Here is a 25482-nt window from a genome sequence, read left to right as displayed (position 1 = left end):
AAGATGAATGTCGTCGTTAGACGTGGTCTCCGAAAGCCATGTCTCTGAGATCGTTATAATATCGTGGGTACTAGTCTCTGTTTCTATTATATCTAATTTGTTTCTGATACTTCTAGCATTTATGTGTATAACAGATAGCTCGCTAGGTTTCTTAGTTCGTGACGGTCCAGGGTTCGGGTGAATGTCGCCAGCAAGGCAGATCAGATAGCTGGCAAGGTTAATAAGTATTATATAGAAGAAGGATACGCTAACTGGTGCAATGTGGGTAAGTTGATTACGTGGTTTAATAGATTCGGCTTGTTGTGTCACATTCTTGGATGGGGCTGTCTTTCGACCGAGTAGATGCGATTTAAAGAATGTTTGGTTAGATAAACAATGGAGTTTCTTTTGTGCATTGTTGATGGTGAATGCATGTTAATTTATTTTTAATATACTTTCTTATGTGATAACCAATGTGCTATATTTTCTCAGGACAAAGAACAAATGTTTATCTTGAATGTTTTATGTATGTTATTATTACGGACACAAACGCTCAGCAATGTAATTTCTCTTTTAGAGATTAATAAAGTTATTGTATTGTATTGTATTGTATTGTATTGTAACAACGCAAGAGGACAGCCTTCTTTGCCCATAAAAAGCAATGCGAGAAAAGAGTAAATATTTGAAATATTCAGAAAGTTTAATTTTTTATTGGACAGGCCGACCGCTATTGAGTGATAACCCCCGATTCTGGCCCTGTAACAAGCTAGTGATACAAACATTATGTCACAGTTTCGCTAAGGAACACAAAAGGAGACGGGGCCAGAAGCGGTGGCGATCGTTCACACTGGTCTCTCGGAGGAAGCACACTCTTGGACGGAGAAAAAAATGTCTCCATCAGGAAAGGAGAAAGAGGACAGTTGGGTGAACAGAGCAGAAATATCGAAGTTCTAAGTAGGAATGACATTTTTAGAATTACGTTCAGTGTATAAATTGGAACAGAGCGATATGTCAAAGTGAAAAAGCAACTTTAAAAGAAAAACTAGAAAAGAAAGTAAATATAAACAATATGGAAAACTCGCAAAGAACCAACAGAAAGGAGAACAGCAACAATGAAGTACGATCACAAACAAAGGTGTTCATGAAAGTCAAGGGTAGAGTTGAATTTGAGCAGCAATGCGAATACAATCAAATCAGACGAACTAGGTATCTTGGTGGGCATTTACAGTGGTGTTTGTACATATATATATATATATATATATATATATAAGATATATTGTATCACATAGAAGCGTTAGATAGGTGTACTCATGGATACAAAAAGATACAAATAAGAATACAACTATAACAACAACTATGCCTATGCACTCACCCACACAGTAAGTCAATCGAAGGAAAATAGTCTAAGTCAATCGTAGGATAAATGTACTTGTGGGTACAGAAAGTATACATACAATAATGTCAACCACGACAACAGCCATGCGCGTACACTCACGCACGCACACGCACGCACGCACACAGACACACACACACACACGCACACACACACACACACACACACGCACACACGCACACACGGTCACAGTGGTTGTCATGTGGCTGTCATGTCTCGATGACTGACTCAATGAATTGGTGGAGTGCCATGAGATCTTAGCGAGCATACAGTCTGACTTCGCGCATGGTGGTCAGTCTGTGCACTGTTTCGCCTTTCTTGATGAAAATGGCCCCATCCCTGGTCCAAGTGCCATCAACTTTCTCTTCTCTGAGGAACTCGCGACACTTCGCTGCCATCTCGGCTCGAATCTTGGTCAGGTCCTCGTTGATGAACACTGATGAGGCTGACTTCTTGGGGCCTGGCCTGGTGCTTGAGGGCAGGGGCGGCCAGTGTAGATCTGGAAAAAGCTTTCCGGTGTCGACATCCTTCAAGGCTCTCCTGGACCTCATGAGAGCCTCTTTCCAGCGGTAGGACGACAGCTTCACAATGATGGAGCGGGGGCGAGTGCCAGGAACCTCAGACCTCTTCCCGACCCGATGACTGCGGTCGATGGCGTCTGGCGTCAGCTCCACACCGATGCTTTTGGCCAGAATGGTTACAAGGGCGTCCGTGTTTTCACCCGGTGCTTCGGGTATCGGACCTACCCGGACGATGTTACGTCGACCATACTGCTCGAGATGATCGACCTGGTCTTTGAGCTGGGTTATCTCGTGCTCTTGCTTCTCTATTGTCTGTCGTAGAAGTGCGACCTCCTCCTTTAGCTCACTGCACATAGCGTGAGCTAGCATCTGCTGGATCTCCGGGTCGCGGAGTGCCACCCTGAACTCCTCCCTGATGGACATGGCGGGCGGATGGGTTTCCGCACTTCCCTCCGCCTGCGTAATGATCGTGGCGTCGGGGTCGTCGTCGAGGTAGCTACCGTCCGCGCAGGGGCGTTTGGCGTCCTCACCGTCGTCGGACAAAGGAGAAGAAGCGACACGCTTTACCACAACAGACATGAGCGATGGAGAACAGTATGATGGTACGCTGTGACCGCTGTGAACACGTTCGTTCTCCCAGCCAATGGGTTGTTCGGTCACTAGAGCAGTGGGGCAGTAGGCAGTAGGACACCGGGGCACTGGGTCACGAAACGACAAGAGAGCACGGAGCGTGTCAAGTGTGTCAAGCACGGTGTCTCAGAAAGCACGTGATAACAGTAAAGTACAATACACAGGTCGCTTGTCCGAGGCTAGTCGATTCAAGTCAAAGTCAAAGCGAGAAAAGCGAGATAAAGTCAGAGAAAGGCGAAGTAGCACGCGAGGGTACACATTTTTTTAAAGAAAGTACTCACTGTTTGAAGACATTCAACACTTTTGCACTCAAATATGCAGAGTACAGAAAATGTACAAAACTCTCAGCACTGAAATTTGTGAAGCACATAAAGCATAGCATCACAATAACACCTGCAACTTTTCATGTCCAAGAACGTAGCATTTCCCACCAAAAACAACGACGCATTGCAGAGCTCAGACACAAACACTACCCCTCCGCCATAGCGACCTTGACCTCCACTATTCCCTGCTTTGTTCAACGCCAATTAACCGGCACTATAGTCAACGGAGCAGTTGTGGAGATAGACTATTCACGGGTCGCCCACTCAGTGGCAAAAAGCTAAGTGTGCCATGTCATTGCGCCTTTCTTACCACTGAGTCATCTTTTATATTTGTGATTATATTTGAGTGGTGACAACGTGGGGTGTGTGACACCTGCATTTAACCAGCGCTTTTGCATAACCGGCTATCTTTCCTATCTATACACGGGATCAGCGTGTTATTAATATCATTTTCTAAACTTTAACTGGCATTTTTGTCAGTGACCTATATTTTACGTTTTGAACGTAAAACATCTTTTGGAGTGAAGTCTCGAGGGAGGTGGCGAGATAGTATATAAACAGGCGTCTGAAACTTATACTTTTGTTGATTCTATCGATTTGTATGACTGCGAGAGTGGATCGTGGTGTGGTTAGTTAGTTAGCAGTAACTAACCGTTCATAATCACCTTTTGTGATATATTGAAACGTGACTCTCTCTCTCTCTCTCTCTCTCTCTCTCTCTCTCTCTCTCTCTCTCTCTCTCTCTCTCTCTCTCTCTTACACTATTTACTTATCCTCAATTTTGTAAGCTTTATTTTTTTTCTGATATTTAATTTGGATTATATATTTGTCTTCATCTCTCTGAATGCTTTTGTGTGCGCATACTACGTTTCTGCCTGTCTATTGCTCACTTAATTTTGATTTAAAATGTGTTTGAAGACCACCATCACAAGCCATAGACTTTTTCGTATTTATAAATGTATGTACATTTCATACAAGTAAATGGAAACAAAACATTGTTTAAACCAACAGACATGCTGGGAAATAGTCAAACAAATTCTATACATCATAAATTATGGTTTTCAAGAAGAGAATACTCTGGAAGGGAGAGAGAGAGAGAGAGAGAGAGAGAGAGAGAGAGAGAGAGAGAGAGAGAGAGAGAGAGAGAGAGAGAGAGAGAGAGAGAGAGAGAGAGAGAGAGAGAGAGAGAGAGAGAGCATTTAAGAGCTGATCTTTATTCCAAGGATTAAGTCAAAGACAACACAATGAACAAAGGTGCCATCAACATGAGACAAACATAAAACTCTCTCTGGTGCAGTATATCCTGATGCACATTTAAACAACAGCAAAACAAACAAACAAACAAACACACAAAAAACCTAACACGCAAGCAAAAATAAACTACAACACTAACCAACTAAACTAGCAACAAAGTTATTGCGACAACTTTCACATCCGAACATGTCATTTCATTCAAACTAGCTATGCCATTTAATACTCAACCTGGCTATCTTGCACACTTCTCGGATCAAAGATGTATATTTACAGGGGTCACTTGACTGCCGCTCAAATAAGGGTAAAAATCAACGTGACAAAAATGTCTTATACCAAATTGACAAAATTCAGAATAGGTACAACTTGGCAACTTTTTCATAGGAGTAGAACGTAAACTGGATCATCTACCCAGAACAGGTTATTTGGAATAGTTGACTTTGGTATATCTTGTATTATGCCATTCCTACTGATGTAGGTGTTGATCGTATGACAGGTCGAAAACGGGAGGATTTAGCGTTAATTTTGAAGGGTACTTACTACTATGACAAAAAGCGCTGTATTCAACAATGACCTGGTGGATTGGTTTGAAACTTTCAGGACATTACACCTATACCAGACCTACTTTGGATATCATTTTGGATGACTACTGCCACCTGGAATGTAAGGACACTTTCATCACAGGTAGCACTGTAAACTAAGTTACAATTAGTAGATCTTCTTACCTTGATACACATACACAGGGAGAGTGGGAAGGTGATAACACACAGGAATAGTGAAATGCCCGTCAGGACGTAACCACAGCATCCGATGTCACCATCCGAATCATGATCCTCATCTGCAAGTTGACCACAGACCAAGTTGATACAGTGAAACACACCTTTTAAGACACCCCCCCCCCCCCCCCCCCATTGAAGACTTCCCCCTTTATAAGACCTTGATTTTTTCTGATTTTCTGTTTACAATGTCTGTAAATTTAACTCCATTGTAAGACTAACTCAGTCCCTTTAAAGACCTGGTTTTTTTTATTCGTTCAGGTCTTAAAAAAAAGGGGGGGGGGGGGGTGTTCCACTGTACTAAGTTTTATACTACTACATTGTACATCCCCCCCCCCCAAAAAAAAAACAAAAAAACAAAAAAAAAACACACAAAACAACAACAACCACAAAGTGATTCCGCACAGAATGCTGTCAGGCTGTTGATGTTTGCTGGCGTTGGACCAAGTCAGTGGAAGGACGTTCTTATCCCTTGGTCAAGCAAGGTCAGATCTGTGGTCAGTATAAGTGGATGACAAGATAATGGCTTAAATGCCGAGAAGGAGTGTACCTTTAAACTTCAGTATGCACTCATTTACATACGGCACAATTGTGTATCAAACAGTATCCTGCCCTTCTCAGTCTCACCCCCCCCCCCCACCCGTCCCACCAAACGTTCATCTCCAGCTTTTGTTGGTATGTAAAAAATACGCCCAACTCAGTAGGAACTATTAGAATTGGGGGTCGGACCAGAGAGAGAGACCAGATCCTGCAAGACATAAAGCAGGAACTGCACTACCTCAGCAGCAAAACCACTGTCGTCCTACAGTGGATTCCCTCCCATTGCGGAATCAGTGGAAACGAGGAAGCGGACAGACTCTCCGAGGAGGAAAGTAAGCTGGAACAGTCAGTACACCCCTCATCCTACGGAGAAGAAAAGACCCTCCTACGAAGTCACTTCAGAGCCGCCTGGAGGGAACGTCTGCACCTGGGGGCCGAGGAAGACGATATCCACCAGCTGGATCGAAAACAGCAAGTCACCATATTCAGGCTCAGAACTGGACACTGTCAGCTCCTCTCCCACCTCTATCGCCTGAAGATTTCACACACGGATCAATGCCCGTGTGGCACAGGCCCCCAGACACCAGAGCACGTACTGCATGCCTGTCCAACCTTCGACACCCTGAGGCGCCAAACGTGGCCGAGTGAAGTGGAGCTCCGCGAAAAGCTGTGGGGGACAGCGGCATCACTGCGGCCGACTGCGGGATTCGCACTCAACACCGGACTGGACATCTAGACGCATGGCCGGGAACGCAGAAGAAGAAGAAGAAGGGGGTCAGATTAGTTCACATTTCACAAAAGCGGCTCAAGCACTTGAATCATTTTCATTTTAACCAATCCGACCCAAGTTTGGTTTTTACCTACTTGAGCACTTTCTCGTGCCCTGAAATGCTCCATTGAAATTCACAGAACATCCCCTTCCACCCGACAATTCAGTACCACCCGGTTCAACAATAGAAAAAGACCTACCACGACGGCCACCAGGGCCGACCTTTGACCCACTGGAGGAAGCCATCTTGTTGACCGAGACACAGTATTCACGTGGCTCACTGACGTCACTCTCTGCGCGGTCACCAGGTAAAGCTATCACTCGAGATGAGCCAACTGCAACAGAGAGAGAGACACATGATAACAAGAAATTCCTCCGATAGGAAAAACACCCCCGTCAAAGGGAAATAACCTTCTCAGTTGGTGGCAGTGAGAATGGTTATTTCCCTTTGACCAACGGGGGTGTCCCTCTATAAGTCGTTGTATAATTTTAATCCACCAATAACTCCCTAACCGTGTGTTTGACTGGTCCCAATGTTTGTAAGGACCGTCTCAGGAATGTATAGAACCTGTTCACCAAGTTTGGTGACGATCGGTCCGTTCATTCTTGAGATCTACTTGCGAACACAAACACACAAACACACAAACAAACAAACAAACAAACAAACACATCGAGTGAAACCTATACACACCCCTATACCGGGGGTGTAATAAACAGGATAGTGTACAGTCGTAGTGTTATGGCCCTGTCACACCTTAACGTATTAGCCAGCGTATGCCGACGTATCAAACTTTCCCTAAAACGCATGGCGTACGCTGAACTATCCATGTTTTTTCAATTTTGGGCGTATCCATAGCGTATTTATAACGAGCTGAGCGTATACATAGCGTATTCATAACGAGTTTGACGTACACATATCGTGATAATAACGTATATAGAAGATTTCGATAACTTATACTATAGATAACGTATACCAACGAATGCTTAACGTGTTGCCGGCGTTCACAACTTATGTCCAACCGATAGTCTAACGTATGCATAACGTATGCAGCGTATCGCCGACGATCACATGTCGTAGCCTATAGACTTGAAAAAAAAAGAAAGAAAAAAGGGTGAAGGCATCGTCACCGATGATGAAGAAGTAGGGCACATCCTCGTTGTCGTTCGGAAGAGGCTCAGGGTCAGGAAAACCTAGGGTACGCATTCCTTCAGCTCACAGGAATTGTATATCTGCGCATCTGATGCTGATCCAGTACCACTAATATCTGCCCAAATGAATTTGTAGTCGGCATCTACAAGCGCCATCAGAACAATGGAGTAGAATCCTTTGTAGTTGAAGTATAGACTCCCACTCTTTGGGGGACAGCGGCAGGCCACGTGCTTCCCATCAAGTGCCCCACATGTATTGGGAAAGTTCCATCTTTGGAAGAACTTATCAGCTACGGCGCGCCAACTCTCCGGAGTACTTGGGCAGACCAGCACCTCATCCACATATTCGTCAATAATGGCTTGACAGACATCTCTGACCACAAGGGACTGGGTGTTGTGAGGGACCCTCCATCCGAACTTCATCGAGGCATACTTGTTCCCAGAGGCAAGGTGGCGTAAAGTTAGGGCCAACTTCATGCCAGGCTCAAGCGGATCCCTGTAGAAGGTGTACTGCTTGGTTATCCTTGGACCCACTCTGGCCAGCAGCTCGTCGAACATCGCTGGAGATATTCGCAGAAAGTTGGTGAAGGATGCATGGTCCTCGTTACGGAGTTCCACCATTAGCTGGTCATACATGCCAAACTGCCGTCGCCTCCCGATCCATGGCCTCACCCAGTTCCTTCTTCCCCGTTCACCTCTTGATCTCCTTCGTCTACTGGCACGCACCTGGTACAGTGTCAAATCGATTAGGTCATGCTGATGTTGGAGGACAGCTAGTGGGTATTCTCGTCTCAGCCTTGCCGGATCTTCCATCTCTCGGATTACATGGACATCTGCTCACCAGGGAGTCTTGAGGAGTACTGGCGGTTTCCACCTGCGAACCCCATCTTTATATACCAATGCCCCATAAACGCTGCCAATACGCTTTTGTATGGCAGCTGTAAGTTAGAAACACGTTCAGTACGTTCTGTGGTCGTCCGGAACATGTTCAAAACGTCTACATACGTCAGTAGGGAGATTCAAAGGACAGCACGTTTCGTTTTGCAGCTCGTTTCGTTTGGTGAATGAGTCACCCCGCGAAACGGAACGTGAAACGAGACGGCATAGGCCGCAGACAAGATTTAGATGTATTCACGTTTCGTTTCGGAATGAAGGAAGGGCGATAAATCTTCAAGTGAAATTATCACGTCTGTCCTCGATCAGAATGGAAAAAAAACCCTAGGAGGTGGTCCAGAATCGGGCATACTTTGATTATTTTCAGTCCAAATAAATCACACAGACTTTGTTTATACAAAATCACATACGAAGCCAGAATAAAAATTCGATGCGATGACCTACTTCTGCTTCGCCATTTGCTTTCTTCACCATGAAGTTGGATAAATGTACCAGGATCAGCACCCTTCAAAATATTTCAGTTCACAACAGTTGTCTACCTCCAATGAACACATTCTCAGCGCTGAAAGACTGTGAAAGGGTTGATGAATCTAGCAATGCATAAAATGGCCAACAAATAAACCTGTTAGTGTGCAAAAATACTCACAAAAGTTGACGAAATATTGTTCGTTTTTTGGGGGTGGAAAACGTGACTGCGTTTTGACGTTCCACGTTCCGTTTCAGTTGACCTTCACCTTTCCAGCGAGAGACCCCCGAAATGATGACGTTTACCACAACTTCAAAACGAAACGTCCCGACGTTTCGTTTATTAAATCTCCCTAATATGCGTTGGAGATACGTTCGACATACGTTCAAAGCACGTTACTCATAGGTTAGAGATACGTTGTTTTGGGTACGTTTACAATTATCTCGACGTACGTCGACGCATTAGTAACGTGTGTGAACGTGTGTGAACGATCGCATAACTTACCTATAACGTACGGCCCATAGCATTAAACCAAAAGGCACCATTAAGTTGTCATATTTTGCTCGTGCATTGCTAAATGTATGTAGATAAACTTCGAAAGTCAGAAATGGGGTTCTGGAAACTAATCATGTCACACTGAACTCGCACCACAAAGCGACATTTGTTCAGGAAACGACTCGCACGCTTTACTGGGCTGGGGGTTAGGAAGATTGGAAGGTCATAGTGACATAGTATATAGTTCAAATCCATTCATATTTTACAGATATTATGTAAAGACATCATACTTGACGAAAATATATCCATTGAAGCCAAACAACAATACTAGTCTTGTGTGAATTTATTTTTAATCAAAACTTACCTACATTTTGGACGACGTCTTTCCTGGATTTAGGGTAGGGTTCATAATAATGATACTGTCACCAGCATCCTCGGCCAAAGCAGTCGCAAATGGTTTTGTGATAATCAAAAGATACCAACTAACACATTTATATGTAAAACGTACCAGTTTGAGTTCGTAATTTGACTGAGAACTTCTTTTTTCAGAGGCAAGCGTCTGAAATGCTCGTGCATCACTCTTCAGGGTATAGTTGAATTTTGACTGAAAAGAGAAAGTGCGCCCTTGAATATTTCTTGTTAACATCGATTTTTATGTTCGGCAGGCCCAAAGCTTTCAAAAAATACCCATTTGGTTGAGTCCGCTTTTGGGTGCACGGTCAGCCCTCCGCCGTGACGGAGTAGAAGGGATAATGCCAATAAGTGGTCTCGCGCACACGAATGTCGCGCTACCCTCCTTCCATCCCTTCCACCACCAAGACTAACAGGGGACAAGGGAGTAAAAATGTCGTACACCTGGCATGGGAAGTTAAATTGCTTGTGTTGGGGTGAAGTAATTTATTCGTTATTTATTCGTCAGGGGAGTAACATTTTTGTACGAAATGTTTACTCGGAACTCACCTGTCTTGGGGAGTAATTTTCTCGTGTAATGGGGGAGTGCTTTTTTTCGTAAAGGGAGTAACTTTTTCGTACGAAATGTTTACTCCGGAGTAAAAATCTCGTGGGAGTAATTTTCTCGTGTTACACCGGCCCACTCACAAATGGAGGGAAAAATGCATACTGACTGAGCTGGAAAACACACACAACCACTGTGACACACACACACACTGTCACAAACACACTGTGACACACACACTCACACACATACACATTGTAATACACACATATACTGTAACACACACACACGTACACTGTCACACACACACACACACGTACACTGTCTCACACTGACACACACACACTCACACATTGTCAGTGACACACATACACATTGTGACACACACACACTGTCACACACACACACACACACACACACACACACTCACACACACACACACACACACACACTGACACAGTGATACACACACAGTGATACACACACACATGCCACAAGCACGCACATGCGGCCCTTCAGTTCCCCCCCCCCCCCCCCACCCCTCACTCACACAATTCACCAGTCTGCCACCAGCCCAAAACACTTCCCTCTAGTATTGTCGACCAACCTTTACTTTTTGTTCTTTTTTTATTTTAATTTTATTTTAAGGTTTCAAGCTTTTCATCTAACACTTTCAAGATCACAAAAGAACAGCTCATGTCAACAGGAAAAACTCAGATTCCACGAGATCACAGCCGACGTTAATCCTATTTTCAGATTTGCATACTCTTTTCAGAAACTAGATACATTTTTTTTAATTTCATTACTATCACTTACTTCTGTGTATTAAAGTCATTATGCTTGTCATTTCCAGGTGCACAGATGCCCTCGGGCTTTCAGCGATGTATTATCCGGGCATCTATCTATTTGTGATTTTACCAAGTTATATTGACCTTGCAAGGAGTCACAAACTGAAACTTGTTTACAAATTTATTTTCGATAAGGCCAAATAAAAATATATGTTGGTTTAGGGTAACGTGACCAAACTTTACTTGTATCAAACACCACACGACCACCACCACCACCACCACCACAAAAACCACAAAAACCACAACTGTCAAAGGCAACTAGACCAAACAATATCTTACAGTTTCCTCCTTGCGTCGTCATTCCGCCATGACAACTCCGTCACGCTGGTTTCAACACAACTTGGGTCACCAATTAGCACTCCAGACTGTAAAGTCACACACGTACCCAAGGCTATCGATTGTCTGTGCGTTTGTCCACTAAAACCAATACACGTACTGAACACATGCGGTGTACGGTCAACAGCGGTGTAATGTAGCCTGGTTATCGCTAGCTAGCTGTGTTTTCTGCACAGTCACTGTACAGGGTAGAGTAGGACACTGCCCACAGATCGACCGGACAACACACACTCAAGGTATGTGTGCAAACACTGACTGGGGTGGCTATAAGTCACAGGTCCTGCACCACACCTAGAAGGGGTACAGGTGAGTACACCTCTTCACGACAACACAAGACTGAAGTCTACAGGTGTACAGAGTTGGGTACTGGTATACATGTACCTACAGTTCCTTGCAATACCTCGCGTAAACAGGTAGGTATAGGTCACAAGTTCCGTCACGCTTAGAAAGCAGTACAAGCATCACTGTCCAGCACACTGGCATGACGTGTTTTCAATACGTTAGTTACGGGCTGTTTCGACAAGCTTGGGTAAACACAATCGAGCCAGGGAGGTTGTTATTTTGGGACAAGCTCTGTGTTTGTGCTGCCACCCGGCTTTGCGTGTTGGGTGCTTGATCGATTCAACGTTGATGGGCCGGCCCACTGCCTCGATGAGTGAGGTGTGGAATTCTATAGATTAAACCTGGTGAGGTTAAGTAAAGGCAAAGACCCCCCCCCCCCCCCCCGGCCCCCACCTTCCCTCCCCACCAAACCCAATCAGAGCGCGCGCGAGAGAGAGAGAGAGAGAGAGAGAGAGAGAGAGAGAGAGAGAGAGAATGTCGAGAGAGATGATAGAGAGAGAGAGGGATGGGGGTAGAGAGAGAGAGAGAGAGAGAGAGAGAGAGAGAGAGAGAGAGAGAGAGAGAGAGAGAGAGAGAGAGAGAGAGAGAGAGGGGGGATACAAGGTCGCGGATAAACCGGTTTAAGAATTATAACAACCTCTGTTATTTAATATGGGTGCTATATATATACATAAACGTATGGTATGGTCCATGATTTCGTCAGTGCCATGCTTTTGCCTGAACTTTATTTTGATATGGGCAAAATGTGGAATTTTCATGTCCAATGTGTTTTTGTGCGTGTAAAGAGTCCTAAGACTGCACTACTAGAGCTCTATAACAAAAATCAGTTTTACAATTACATGAACCGTTATAGTTTGTGACAGAGCAGTGAACGTCAAGCCACGAAGCTTTCACTATCATGGATTTCTCGGTCGATCACAACACCTACTCCAGAACTATAACCGTGCAGCATAATATTGCCATGCCAAGCAACCGTTTGTCTGAAAGTTTACACACCGCGATGCTGCAGATAAGCCGAGAGGAGTGTGGTTTGCTAATCGTTACCCTCGTTACTGAGACACGATGCTCGGCATTGTGACACTAGTTAAATAATGTGCATTGATCAGTATCGTTCTGCTACTCGATCGCCACAATCGATCTTTTCTATTGTTCTCTCACGTGTTTGGCTTTGAATAGTGTGTGTGTGTGTGTGTGTGTGTGTGTGTGTGTGTGTGTGTGTTTGTTTGCTTGTGTGTGTGTGTGTGTGTGTGTGTTTGTGTGTGTGTGTGTGTGTGTGTGTGTGTTTAGGAGAGAAAGAATTGTCGGCAAATGCTTCTGAGCAATATTTCTTCTTTTTTTAAAAGATGGGCATCAAATTCCTTTGAAGTCGATTAATATTAATTGGTTTAATAGAGTACAGAAAAATGTAATCACATATCTCGACATGTAAGAGTCTGCATACGAGTTTTTTTTTTCTTGTTACCATCCAAGGTGGTGTCAGGCTTTATATAAAAACTTAATTTCAAAGGTCTGTGTCGAGATTGATTTTGTGGTTAAAAAAAGGAAGTCTGTAATTGGAGATTGTGAAACCTGCCTGCAGTAAAGTCACTCCTCACCCTACGCGGCTTGAGGAACCTACGACAAACACATGGTTAGACGACATAGATGGCAAGACTGACTCCGACAGGATGTATAAATTGTTACGGACAAAAACAACCACCACCACCAACAACAACAACAACAACAACAACAACAACAACAACAACAACAACAACAACAACAACAACAACAACAACAACAACAACAACAATAGAAGCAGCAGCAACAACAAGACGAAGAAGAAGACTAAGAAAACGAACAGGAACAATAATAGCTGATGATGTGCAACAACGCTAACAACTGATCACAGATTGTGACAAATTCGTTCAATCACACCGTCCGACGGTACCCACAAGATCACAGCCACTACAAACCCTGAAAAATACAGCTATTTCCTAGCATCAAAATCCTTCAGTAAACAACAACACTCACCTTCAACGCACAAACAACAGTCGCAGCACTGAAAAGATCGCCTTCAATGAAAGACAAGTATGTAAAGCCACCTTACTCACATGATGTCAATCTTGACTGACGCACCCTTTACAATACACAGCAGCGTGTATGTCGCAAACACACACACACACCCCCCATGCCATATATACGCAGTATGCCTTGTGACACATGATAGCCTATGTAGACAGCACACGGATGCAGTGAATGTCTACACTGACTCGATCAGTGATACGGTTCATAAATGCATGCAAATGAAAGCTCCGGATGTTATACTGATTTCATTTCACAGACCTAGCTATTATTACGCGTATACATGTACCAGCCTAGATTCAAATGCTTATATACATATTATCAGATATATAAACTGGTAACAAGTTTTTCAATGTTAGCTGAAACTAGAGCACGTCTGTGCAACAAGCAGTGGATAACTTTTGAAACAAGAATATAAGCCACGGACCTACACGTCAGATACAGGCCCGTGATATATAAGCAATCGAGAAACAAGAAAACAAACAAGAGAAAAGAGCAATCCTTTTTACCTTATTACGTATCAACTTCGTATCGGAATTTTTCAGCAACCAGAACCTCGTGTTATATGTTGCCTTTCACAGTATCAGCCACTATGTCTGCTTTCATGTCACAGGGAAACAAAAACTGACACAATGCAACGCCAAGTTCAAGCCGTTTGCTAGATCTTCGTAGTGAATGGAGATATTTTTAAACGCAGCACAAAATGGCTCAAACAATAATGAATCGTTGACAACCACAGGCACTAGATGTTGCTCAGTTCCGTGATGAACAAAACGAGTTATTCGGCCTATATTTAGAGTGCGATTTTGTCTCTGTCTGCCTCTCTCTCTCTCTTTCTACCGTGTGTGTGTGTGTGTGTGTGTGTCTGTGTGTGTGTGTGTGTGTGTGTGTGTGTGTGTGTGTGTGTGTGTGTGCGTGTGTATGCCAGTGTATGTGCCAGTGTACGTGTACGTATATGTGTGTGAATAGAATAGAATAGAATAGAATAGAATAGAATAGAATAGAATAATGTTTATTGTCACGAACCAGTAAAGTTATTGACACAACAAACAACAAATAATGCATTATACAATGCTAAAACAATCCGTAACAAATTTGCCAAGACGAACTTGAACTTCGTCTTCTAAAAATAAGTTACTTTTCATATTGATATGTGAAGCATCTTCTTTAAATTCATCCCTTAATTTAACATATTTATTGCATTTATCTAGAAAATGTATTTCATCTTCTATGACATTGCATTCAATACAAAGACGATTTTCTTTAGGAATATTCTGATATCTTCCACTTTCAATTTTTAAACAATGTGTGCTAGTCCTTAATCTGCTTAACATCTTTCTGTGTTTATTATTCTTAATTTGTATCAAGTATGACTGCATTTCGTAAGATTTACTGATCATAGAATAAAACTTAAGTCTGGAATATGTATCTGATTTTTCTTTTGTCCAGTATCTTAGATATTCCTCTTGTTGTTTTTTGTCAATGGCAAACGTTAATTTGTGTACATTTAATGTAGATTGGTTATGCCAAACGTGTGTGTGTGTGTGTGTGTGTGTGTGTGTGTGTGTGCAGTGAGTGTGTGTGTGTGTGTGCATTGTGTGTGTGTGTGTGTGCGTGTGTGTGCCAGTGTATGTGCCAGTGTACGTGTACGTATGTGTGTGTGTGTGTGTGTGTGTGTGTGTGTGCAGTGTGTGTGTGTGTGTGTGTGTGTGTGTGTGTGTGTGTGTGTGTGTGAGGTGGGGGGAGGGGGTGGGAGGGCAGGTCTGTCGCTTTCTTCAGAAAACGAAAAGAATATCCGCCCCCCCCCCATCTCTCTTTGTCTTGTTCACTCTGTGGTGAAGTAAACAAAGGTATTGATAAGGAGAGCTAGATTTGAGTTCTTCAAGTGTCATGTGCCTATGGTTGGGTCTTTATCACTGATTATATTAAGATATATTAAGATCCTCGGTTTTTGTGTGGTACGATCGAGTCGGCCATTCACAGTATGCTGTACGTTTATTTTTCCTCCTTACCTGAGCTGTTTGACGTTCTGCGATGCGTTTCAGCTACAAGCGGAAGAACAGAGGCCAACGATGCACGAAGCTTTCACAAAAGCGACACGGCCAAGTAATATCGGTTGTATAAGAAAGTAAAGCTGATCCTGTTTTTGGACACTTTTTCCCAACTACAAGGTTTGTGCTGGCTCCAACGAGAGCTCAAGGCTGATAGGACTGACTGACTGACACTGTAAATTGTATTGAGATTGAGTTTATAGCCTAGCTACTACCCCTTCCAGATTGTGCAACTCGGTAGGCCTATGCCGTCATAGATTAGAACGAGGTATCATTGAATCAAAAGATTGATAAACTACATGACGCCATGTCACATTGCAGTTAGACCAAACGCTACAGGGGAAGGTTTGCCAAAGAGTATTTTTGGCCGGGTATTCCCCCTAACCTAAAAGCCGACCTACTTCGAAACCACAAACACACCCATATACGACCTACATGTAATCAGAAAAGGGGCAGAGGGTGTAAGTGTCTGTTTGTGTGTGTGTGTGTGTGTGTGTGTGTGTGTGTGTGTGTGTGTGTGTGTAGGGGGGTGGGGTGGGGGGGTGGAGGGTACCGCATGGACCAAAATAGTCGCGCGCATTATAAAGATTGAGCAATGCCTATAGCGCCTATGACGTAAATGGTCGCCCAGTCTCCTGGTCTCACGTGAGTGTCTTGAGAAATAGTCTTTGTTCTGCTTGACTGAGCTACAGGCAAAAAGTCATTCCTGTCGTTGGCCAAGTGTGACACAATTCAGTTTTTTTAATTTTTTTATTCCACGTCAGAATGATTTGTTGACTTGTTGACTTGTTGACTTTCTTTCTTTCTTTCTTTATTTGGTGTTTAACGTCGTTTTCAACCACGAAGGTTATATCGCGACGGGGAAAGGGGGAGATGGGATAGAGCCACTTGTCAATTGTTTCTTCTTCACAAAGGCACTAATCAAAAATTTGCTCCAGGGGCTTGCAACGTAGTACAATATATGACCTTACTGGGAGAATGCAAGTTTCCAGTAAAAAGGACTTAACATTTCTTACATACTGCTTGACTAAAATCTTTACAAAAATTGACTATATTCCATACAAGAAACACTTAACAATGGTAAAAAGAGAAACAGAATCCGTTAGTCGCCTCTTACGACATGCTGGGGAGCATCGGGTAAATTCTTCCCCCTAACCCGCGGGGGGAACTTGTTGACTGAGCTGGCAAGTAATAATCCAATGACTATTACTACGACTGAGCACAGTCGATCATTGAGCAGTAGGCCTCTATCTGAATTTTTTTTCTTACAATTAAATTAAAGCTGACGATAACCTCCGACGACTATACGTCACTGTGCGCGCGCTTAGTGTGTGTGTGTGTGTGTGTGTGTGTGTGTGTGTGTGTGTGTGTGTGTGTGTGTGCGTGCAGTGTGTGTGTGTGTGTGTGTGTGTCTGTCTGTCTGTGTGTGTGTGTGTGGTCATAGCTGAAGCGTGTCCAGACGCACTACTTAAGAGCGGTATATTGTGCACGTGTACCTAATTAGTCGTGCAGTAACTCGCTGATAACAACATACCTGACAGCACGAGCACAAAGTTAGTCCAGAGTCTAGTTATCAGTGAAGTACCCCGGCACTCAATCATGTTAGGTGCGGATACCAGTACAACGCAAAACAGACAAAACAAAACAAAATCCCAGACAACAAACGATCCCAGCCCGCGGAACACACACACACACACACTCACACGGCACGCACGCATGCACGCACACACACACACACCGTACGCACGCACACACACTCATATGCTTATCGTTGTTTAACAATTCACTAAACATTTGACGAATTTGTGACGCTATTAAAAAAAACCCGTCTAGCTGAAACATCAAAATGGCAAAACACAGCACAATTGACCTACCTGTATAAGTTGTGTGTCTCTCACTGAGTCAGTTTCAGTCACACTGCACTGTACTGACGCAGAGTCGTCTGGAAACTAGTAAAACTAGTAAACTGTCTTCAGACTTTCACAAGGACGCAACCTCTCTTTTTTGCCTTGGCTTCACGTAAAACCCAGCGATGTCGAAATACACCTGGCACAATAATAATCCGTCCAGTCCTTTCACTTAGGCAATCCCCTTTGCCGCCGCGGTCAGCTACACTTAGTTCAAAGGGTGGTGGCCATGGCAGCATTAGCCACAACACTGGCGGAGTGAAAAGAAGAACGCTCACAAACCGGCTAGGCGGCCGCTTGATTTCCAATAATGCAATGCCTGCTAACTCGTGCCAAAACCACTGTATTGAAATCTGATAATCGTGAAACTGACATAATCATTCTGTGCGATCGATGAATTATGTACTTATTGGGGTCAAATATAGTGTGTTATGATACAGGCGCTCGAATTATTACTGGCAAAACAAAACAAAAGATAAAATTATAAAATAGAGAAGTGAGATAATCTTAGTTTTAAACTGGAGAGAGAGTAACTGTAACTGACATTACGGAAATACTGGCGATACTTTTTCAAATATGAATAGAAAATTTGAAAAGAAGAAGGGACCGGCACGGTTGGCCTAGTGGTAAGGCGTCCGCCCCGTGATCGGGAGGTCGTTGGTTCGAACCCCGGACGGGTCATACTTTAAAATTGGCAATCTAGTGGCTGCTCCGCCTGGCGTCTGGCATTATGGGGTTAGTGCCCGGACTGGTTGGTCCGGTGTCAGAATAATGTGACTGGGTGAGACATGAAGCCTGTGCTGCGACTTCTGCCTTGTGTGTGGCGCACGTTATATTATGTCAAAGCAGCACCGCCCTGATTTGGCCCTTCGTGGTCGGCTGGGCGTTAAGCAAACAAACAAACAAAAGAAGAAGGGTAGAGCAGAAGACCCATTTGTGTGTGTGGCTTTGTTAACGAAGTTATATTTTTACTAATAATAAAAAATAAAAAAGATGGTTGTTTTTCTCGAGGTTCCAGTTATCCTGTCAGCGAAAATGATAAATTAAATTGTTTGCGGAAGACTATGACGGTGCCTGTGGTTTGGTCGTACTTTCACTGTTAGCTGTGAATAATTGATCGTTTTAAGCGTGTTGTGAAATATTGGTTGTCGCATTCCCCTTCTGCCGGTATTGTTGCAATAGTTACATGGTCACTGACGTCACGGTGCTTTGTTCTGCTTGAAGTCATGCGAAGAATTTTGAATAAAATGTTGTTTAAACCAAGAAGAGAGAAAGAGAGAGAGGGAGGGAGAGAGAGGGAGGGAGGGATAGAGAGAGAGAGAGAGAGAGAGAGAGAGAGAGAGAGAGAGAGAGAGAGAGAGAAAGGAGAGAGGGAGAGATAGAGTTGAGTACATGATATGGCTTTCTTGATACCTTCTATGTGAAGGTATAGCATCACATATATATATATGATAATTTCAAGTCACACACACACACACACACACACACACACACACACACACAAACAATGTTGACAACATAGGAAGTCAAAGGAGTAAAAGATCAAGACAGAACCTATAGCTAAGAGACAGAAGTTGCATGTCTATGTAGTATTTCGCGGGGAGAGTGGGTGTGAATTGAGGGTGAAGGTGTGAAGACAGAAAGTTCGCGACAGAGATAGAGACAGTGTAGATAGGCAAACAGATCAATGCAGAGAGAAATCAACAGAGGGACAGTGTAGAGAGGCAAACAGATAAATGCAGAGAGAAATCAACAGAGAGACAGTGTAGAGAGGCAAACAGATAAATACAGAGAAATCAACAGAGAGACAGTGTAGAGAGGCAAACAGATAAATGCAGAGAGAAATCAACAGAGAGACAGTGTAGAGAGGCAAACAGATAAATACAGAGAAATCAACAGAGAGACAGTGTAGAGAGGCAAACAGATAAATACAGAGAAATCAACAGAGAGACAGTGTAGAGAGGCTAACAGATAAATACAGAGAAATCAACAGAGAGACAGTGTAGAGAGGCAAACAGATAAATACAGAGAAATCAACAGAGAGACAGTGTAGAGAGGCAAACAGATAAATACAGAGAGAAATCAACAGAGGGACAGTGTAGAGAGGCAAACAGATAAATGCAGAGAGAAATCAACAGAGAGACAGTGTAGAGAGGCAAACAGATAAATACAGAGAGAAATCAACAGAGGGACAGTGTAGAGAGGCAAACAGATAAATACAGAGAAATCAACAGAGGGACAGTGTAGAGAGGCAAACAGATAAATGCAGAGAGAAATCAACAGAGAGACAGTGTAGAGAGGCAAACAGATAAATGCAGAGAGAAATCAACAGAGGGACAGTGTAGAGAGGCAAACAGATAAATACAGAGAGAAATCAACAGAGGGACAGTGTAGATAGGCAAACAGATAAATACAGAGAGAAATCAACAGAGAGACAGTGTAGAGAGGCAAACAGATAAATACAGAGAGAAATCAACAGAGGGACAGTGTAGAGAGGCTAACAGATAAATGCAGAGAGAAATCAACAGAGAGAGACAGTGTAGAGAGGCAAACAGATAAATACAGAGAGAAATCAACAGAGAGACAGTGTAGATAGGCTAACAGATAAATACAGAGAGAAATCAACAGAGGGACAGTGTAGATAGGCTAACAGATAAATACAGAGAGAAATCAACAGAGAGACAGTGTAGATAGGCTAACAGATAAATACAGAGAGAAATCAACAGAGAGACAGTGTAGATAGGCAAACAGATAAATACAGAGAAATTTACAGAGGGACAGTGTAGATAGGCAAACAGATAAATACAGAGAGAAATCAACAGAGGGACAGTGTAGATAGGCAAACAGATAAATACAGAGAAATCAACAGAGGGACAGTGTAGAGAGGCAAACAGATAAATGCAGAGAGAAATCAACAGAGAGACAGTGTAGATAGGCTAACAGATAAATGCAGAGAGAAATCAACAGAGGGACAGTGTAGAGAGGCTAAGAGATAAATACAGAGAAATCAACAGAGGGACAGTGTAGATAGGCTAACAGATAAATACAGAGAAATCAACAGAGGGACAGTGTAGATAGGCTAACAGATAAATACAGAGAAATCAACAGAGGGACAGTGTAGAGAGGCTAAGAGATAAATACAGAGAAATCAACAGGGGGACAGTGTAGAGAGGCAAACAGATAAATGCAGAGAGAAATCAACAGACACGATGGGCAACAACACTACAGGTACAAAAGAGACTTTATTAAACAACACGTGTTGCGAGAGATGAACAAATATTTACAAATCTTGATATTAACATTTAGATCTGTTTACAATAAGCACTTTACACGAAGAGACAAATTCTATCCAATCTTTCCTTCCCAAATTGAAACAAATCATTGCCCTACATGATGGTTTCATGATTTTGCATTTTCTCTTGGTTTATAACAAACAAAAAACTAGCACTGCACTATATTACATTTCTGTAAAAAGATTCATGTAAGATGACAATTCCTGCGAAGCTGACAACAACAAACTCAGAAATCTCTAATACAATCATGACCCAATTCCAATCATACAAGATTTGAGCGTCCATTTTCATATAAAACAGGTAGGTACTTTTCATAATTAACAATTTAAAAAAAAATTATTGGCTTCAAAAATTGGAAAGCGTAAAACAGCATGAAAAAGAGACATGACGTACATGGAAATAACGAGAAAGATAACAAGTATTGACAGGCAATTACGCAAGCCTTTATATACACCAATTTATGTTCATTACTGTTACATCTGTACTGTATAAATATCTATAAAGTCAAAGAAATCAGTCATTCAAACACGTCACATGCACACACTATAACAGCTTTAAATTTAACATTATAATCACAGCTGAGTATAGCTTGCTCCAATTTGAATGAAAGTTGATTTGGATTATATACTACCAATTTTCATAATTTGTTTTTCAACCCTGCAACCGAAGCTTTAGTTTTTTGGGAAAAAGTGTAATCAATTAAATTTAATTGACAATAAAAATGACTTCTTCACTTTGTGACACTGTGCATGCTTTGTATTTATTCTTTGAAATCGACTCTAATTCAGTAACAGTCTGCTATTTTATAGCACCAAATCCTTTTTAACAGATGTCACTAGCTGCATATCAACAAGATGCACAAACCAAATATTCATTATGCACTTCATGAAATACATACCTACAAAACACTGTTATAGATACAACTAATCATTGCATGAAATAGATACCTACAAAACACATGGGTGGGACTGAAAAATGTCATGAACCCTCAACCGAAAAAAACAAAAAAACAAAAAAACAAAGACCATAATCGAATCCGGATTTCCGGCATTTACGGGAACAATCCGACCCATGAAAACATTGTTAAAGAAACCTTCTTTCGTGTGCAAAATAATTGTGTTCATCTACATCAAATCTGGCCATGTTTTCCATGGGTATAGAGCGTGCACCCTTTACTATGGACGTATGCCGAAAGTCAACACCTTGGCTAGCTGTTTTCTGTCCGTAATGAGAATTATTAGCTGAAATAATGTTGCACTTTACAAGTAAAAGCGGACAATTAAACACTCAAGTCCTTAATGGCTAAAAACCGTAGGACTTTTAATATTAAATTTACGTTGCATTATTTTTACAATTTAACTCCAAAAGAAACAAACAAACAAGAAACAACAAGCCTACCAAAGCAAAGAAATAACTGAACTGAATAACTGGGAAAAAACTATTATCACTTTGATATAATTTCAAAAAATGAATATAATTCTCTAGGCAAGACAATAGCGCTGAAAACAAATTACAGGGAAAAAAGAAATAAGGAAGAATCAGGAACCCAAGTTTGTTTAGGAATATACTGTACTGTTATTTTGATACATTTCTTCTACTTTATATTTTGTCATACATGTTTTTTTAAGTAGTAACGCAGGCACATTTTCAAGTTTAACAACACCATAATTTGACAACTTCGTTTCTTCTAACAATAAAAAATTGTTATACATGTATCCAAAACAACTAAAAAATTTTGCAGAAAAACAACCAACAAACCCAATAAAACTACTGAAAGAAGAGATACATTTTATGGCAGGAGCTTGAGAGAGAAAGATCAGTTTTCAGTATAATTTGAACAAAATGCAGGAGTTTTTTTGTTCTGGGATGTAAATTATTGGGGTTGGTGGTTAAACAGTTGATGTGCTAGCTAAGGTGTGTGTGTGTGTGTGTGTGTGTGTGTGTGTGTGTGTGTGTATGTGTGTGTGTGTGTGTGTCTGTACAGGATGGGGGAGGGTCTTGTTAACAACCTCAGCAAGAGCAACAAAAACCACTAACAGATCAGAATCATTTAACAAATACCACAAAAAAATACCCCCCAAAATCATTCTATTGACATTTTTCTTCAAAGTGTTTTGTACTATCATAATGAAATCTGATAAAAACACAAAAAAAGAATTACCAATAATAAGCGATTGCTTGAATTTGGTGTTCATATGTTTTTTCATTACGATATCCTGATTCAATATTAATCTGGTTTAAACTAAACACAGAACCAATCAGAAGTATACATCAGTGTCAACAATATACAAAGACAATTTTCTTTGAGAACACAAATTGTAGTTTTCAAGTACATGTATGTACACAGGCAAGAATATTTTAATCACTTCAGTCAAAACAAAGAAAACAATAAATGTGCAAGGTAAAATTCCCCTTTGATCCATCATTATTTCATCAATCAATCAATATGAGGCTTATATCGCGCGTATTCCGTGGGTACAGTTCTAAGCGCAGGGATTTTTTATTTTTAATTTTTTAAAAATTTGTATGCAATTTATATCGCACACATATTCAAGGCGCAGGGATTTATTTATGCCGTGTGAGATGGAATTTTTTTTTACACAATACATCATGCATTCACATCGGCCAGCAGATCGCAGCCATTTCGGCGCATATCCTACTTTTCACGGCCTATTATTCCAAGTCACACGGGTATTTTGGTGGACATTGTTATCTATGCCTATACAATTTTGCCAGGAAAGACCCTTTTGTCAATCGTGGGATCTTTAACGTGCACACCCCAATGTAGTGCACACGAAGGGACCTCGGTTTTTTGTCTCATCCGAAAGACTATTATTTGTATCTCCATTATCATCAACATAGGAATTTACATAAATTAACATATTTGTTGTATGCCCTTCTATCTCAAATGTCAACAGGGTCCTCATGATTTTTAAGTGCGTTCACAAAATCATCAAGCTCTGAAGTTTTGAAAGATAAAGGAAGAAAACTATGAATTAGCCAAACAGTTTTTGTCCTGAAATTTTAACCTCTTATTCCAAAGAGGACATATTTTACAATTCACTTCTTCACAAATTAACTGAGCAAATATTATAGCATCAAACAAAATCCACAAGAGTGCCTTTTATTATCAATTTAATTTTTGGTCAGGGATGCAGTTAGATTGCTCCATGCTTTACTGCTGTGTAGTTTAGTGTAGTCAAGGCATATTTTTTTCAACTTTGATTCTTTTTTAAATGGTATTTGATTTCACATATCAACAGCTGCACATTCACACAAGTATGACAGACAGTTGGATGGATTAGAATAGAGTTATCTTGAGGGTGAAAAAGAAATATCAACAATACACCGTACAAGCTGACAGTCAACATGGGAATAATGAAACAGGTACAGATGTTTAGAAAAGTTTATCATCACTTTTACAAATGAAGGGCGGTTGACAAAGAAATTATGCTGCCCCTTGAAACAGAAAGAGAAAGCAAATAAAACTCTCAAGCATAGAATATAACCATGATACAGAGGAACCCCATTGTTTCTGCTTTTCATATAAATTTGTGATTATTTTTGTTGTTTTCTTAGCTTCATGTTTTTAAAACAACTTTGCGGTAGACTGCGTTTTACTTTTTGTTCTTAAACTTCTAACACTGACACTAAGAAACACAATTTACCGATTTAAATAAGAAATAATTCTACATTTTCTTGTCTCTGAAAGTGTCTCTACTTACAATTCGATTCACCCGTTACTAGAATAAAGCAAAAGATTTCTCCCCAAGCAAAAAACTGGTCATTTTCTTCCCTTATGCATCATCTCCAGAGGACACAACCACCTCCACAGTGGCAGTCATAGGCGTTGAGTAGCCTCCCTTCCACCAAATATCCATCTTGATGTCCCCAAGACGATCTAGATAGTTCCACTTCCCTGAACTTTTGTTTTTGTTGTTGTTGCAAGCTGAGCCCTCGCCTTAACCAGCATACTCGATATTTAGCCCCATGGAAGTGACGTCACATACTGAACGAAGGGTGACAATGTTGAGTTTCGTTCAGTGTGACAGCGAAGCTCACACGGGGCTAAATCAAGATAATGCTGCTTCCCCGGCCTACAAGCGTTCCGACGACTTCTTAATGAATCCCTGCAACAAGTCCATGGGCAGAGGGAAGATGATGGTGGAGTTCTTCTCGGCAGAGATGGAGTTGAGGGTCTGCAGGTAACGCAGCTGCAGGGCGGCGGGGGACTCCGAGATGACGTCGGCAGCCTCTTTCAGGGCGCGCGAGGCCTTCTGCTCTCCTTCCGCGGCGATTACCTGTAGCAGAAGAGCGTCAATGTGTTAAAGGATGATACTTTCTTCATTTTAATTTTATTTCATTATTCCAATGCTGGGAAATTCGGGTCGCTTCCTCCCAGTGGAAAGCTAGCAGCAACAAGAGTGGCGCTACCCAGGTGTGTGCGTGTTTAGGTGTAGTCATCCTCCTGCACTTATGGCAGAATGACAGGAAAGTACAATG

At 41.9% G+C, this 25482-nt stretch overlaps 3 protein-coding genes across 12 annotated transcripts in view; all 3 read right to left on the bottom strand.

Moving 5' to 3' along the window:
- LOC138948926 (mechanosensory protein 2-like) overlaps positions 1–17928 on the bottom strand; it is a 29241-nt gene extending 11313 nt beyond the window's left edge. The window contains exons 1-3 of one of the 6 annotated variants that reach the window (XM_070320586.1): positions 17654–17928; positions 6383–6517; positions 4823–4935 (exon numbers count right to left, since the gene is read on the bottom strand). In XM_070320586.1, coding sequence (XP_070176687.1) covers positions 4823–4935; positions 6383–6428 — 159 coding nt within the window. In that variant the 5' untranslated portion in view covers positions 6429–6517; positions 17654–17928. Of the gene's footprint in view, positions 1–4822; positions 4936–6382; positions 6518–9694; positions 9791–11268; positions 11415–13677; positions 13834–14237; positions 14398–17653 lie in introns of those variants that run through there. The other 5 variants (XM_070320583.1, XM_070320582.1, XM_070320587.1 and 2 more) reach the window with 5 other exon arrangements.
- On the bottom strand, positions 6529–9277 carry LOC138948930 (putative nuclease HARBI1). The gene has a single exon (XM_070320594.1). The coding sequence runs from the start codon at positions 8142–8144 to the stop codon at positions 7374–7376; it is 771 nt and encodes a 256-aa protein (XP_070176695.1). The 5' UTR covers positions 8145–9277; the 3' UTR covers positions 6529–7373.
- Positions 17929–20909: 2981 nt separating the features above from the next.
- The window catches only part of LOC138948927 (mechanosensory protein 2-like), a 99325-nt gene continuing 94752 nt past the window's right edge, over positions 20910–25482 (bottom strand). For all 5 annotated transcript variants that reach the window (XM_070320592.1, XM_070320588.1, XM_070320589.1 and 2 more), the window contains one exon: positions 20910–25280. In XM_070320592.1, coding sequence (XP_070176693.1) covers positions 25077–25280 — 204 coding nt within the window. In that variant the 3' untranslated portion in view covers positions 20910–25076. The remainder of the gene's footprint in view (positions 25281–25482) is intronic.

This window comes from Littorina saxatilis, linkage group LG15 (genome assembly GCF_037325665.1).
Source record: "Littorina saxatilis isolate snail1 linkage group LG15, US_GU_Lsax_2.0, whole genome shotgun sequence".
NCBI classification, from domain to species: domain Eukaryota; kingdom Metazoa; phylum Mollusca; class Gastropoda; order Littorinimorpha; family Littorinidae; genus Littorina; species Littorina saxatilis.
The sequence above is the reverse complement of the archived record's forward strand: the minus strand, read 5'-3'. Positions and strand labels throughout refer to the sequence as shown.

Bases quoted from the DNA above. Each gene is read 5' to 3' on its own strand.
- LOC138948930 (XM_070320594.1), bottom strand. From the start codon at position 8,144: ATGGAAGATCCGGCAAGGCTGAGACGAGAATACCCACTAGCTGTCCTC.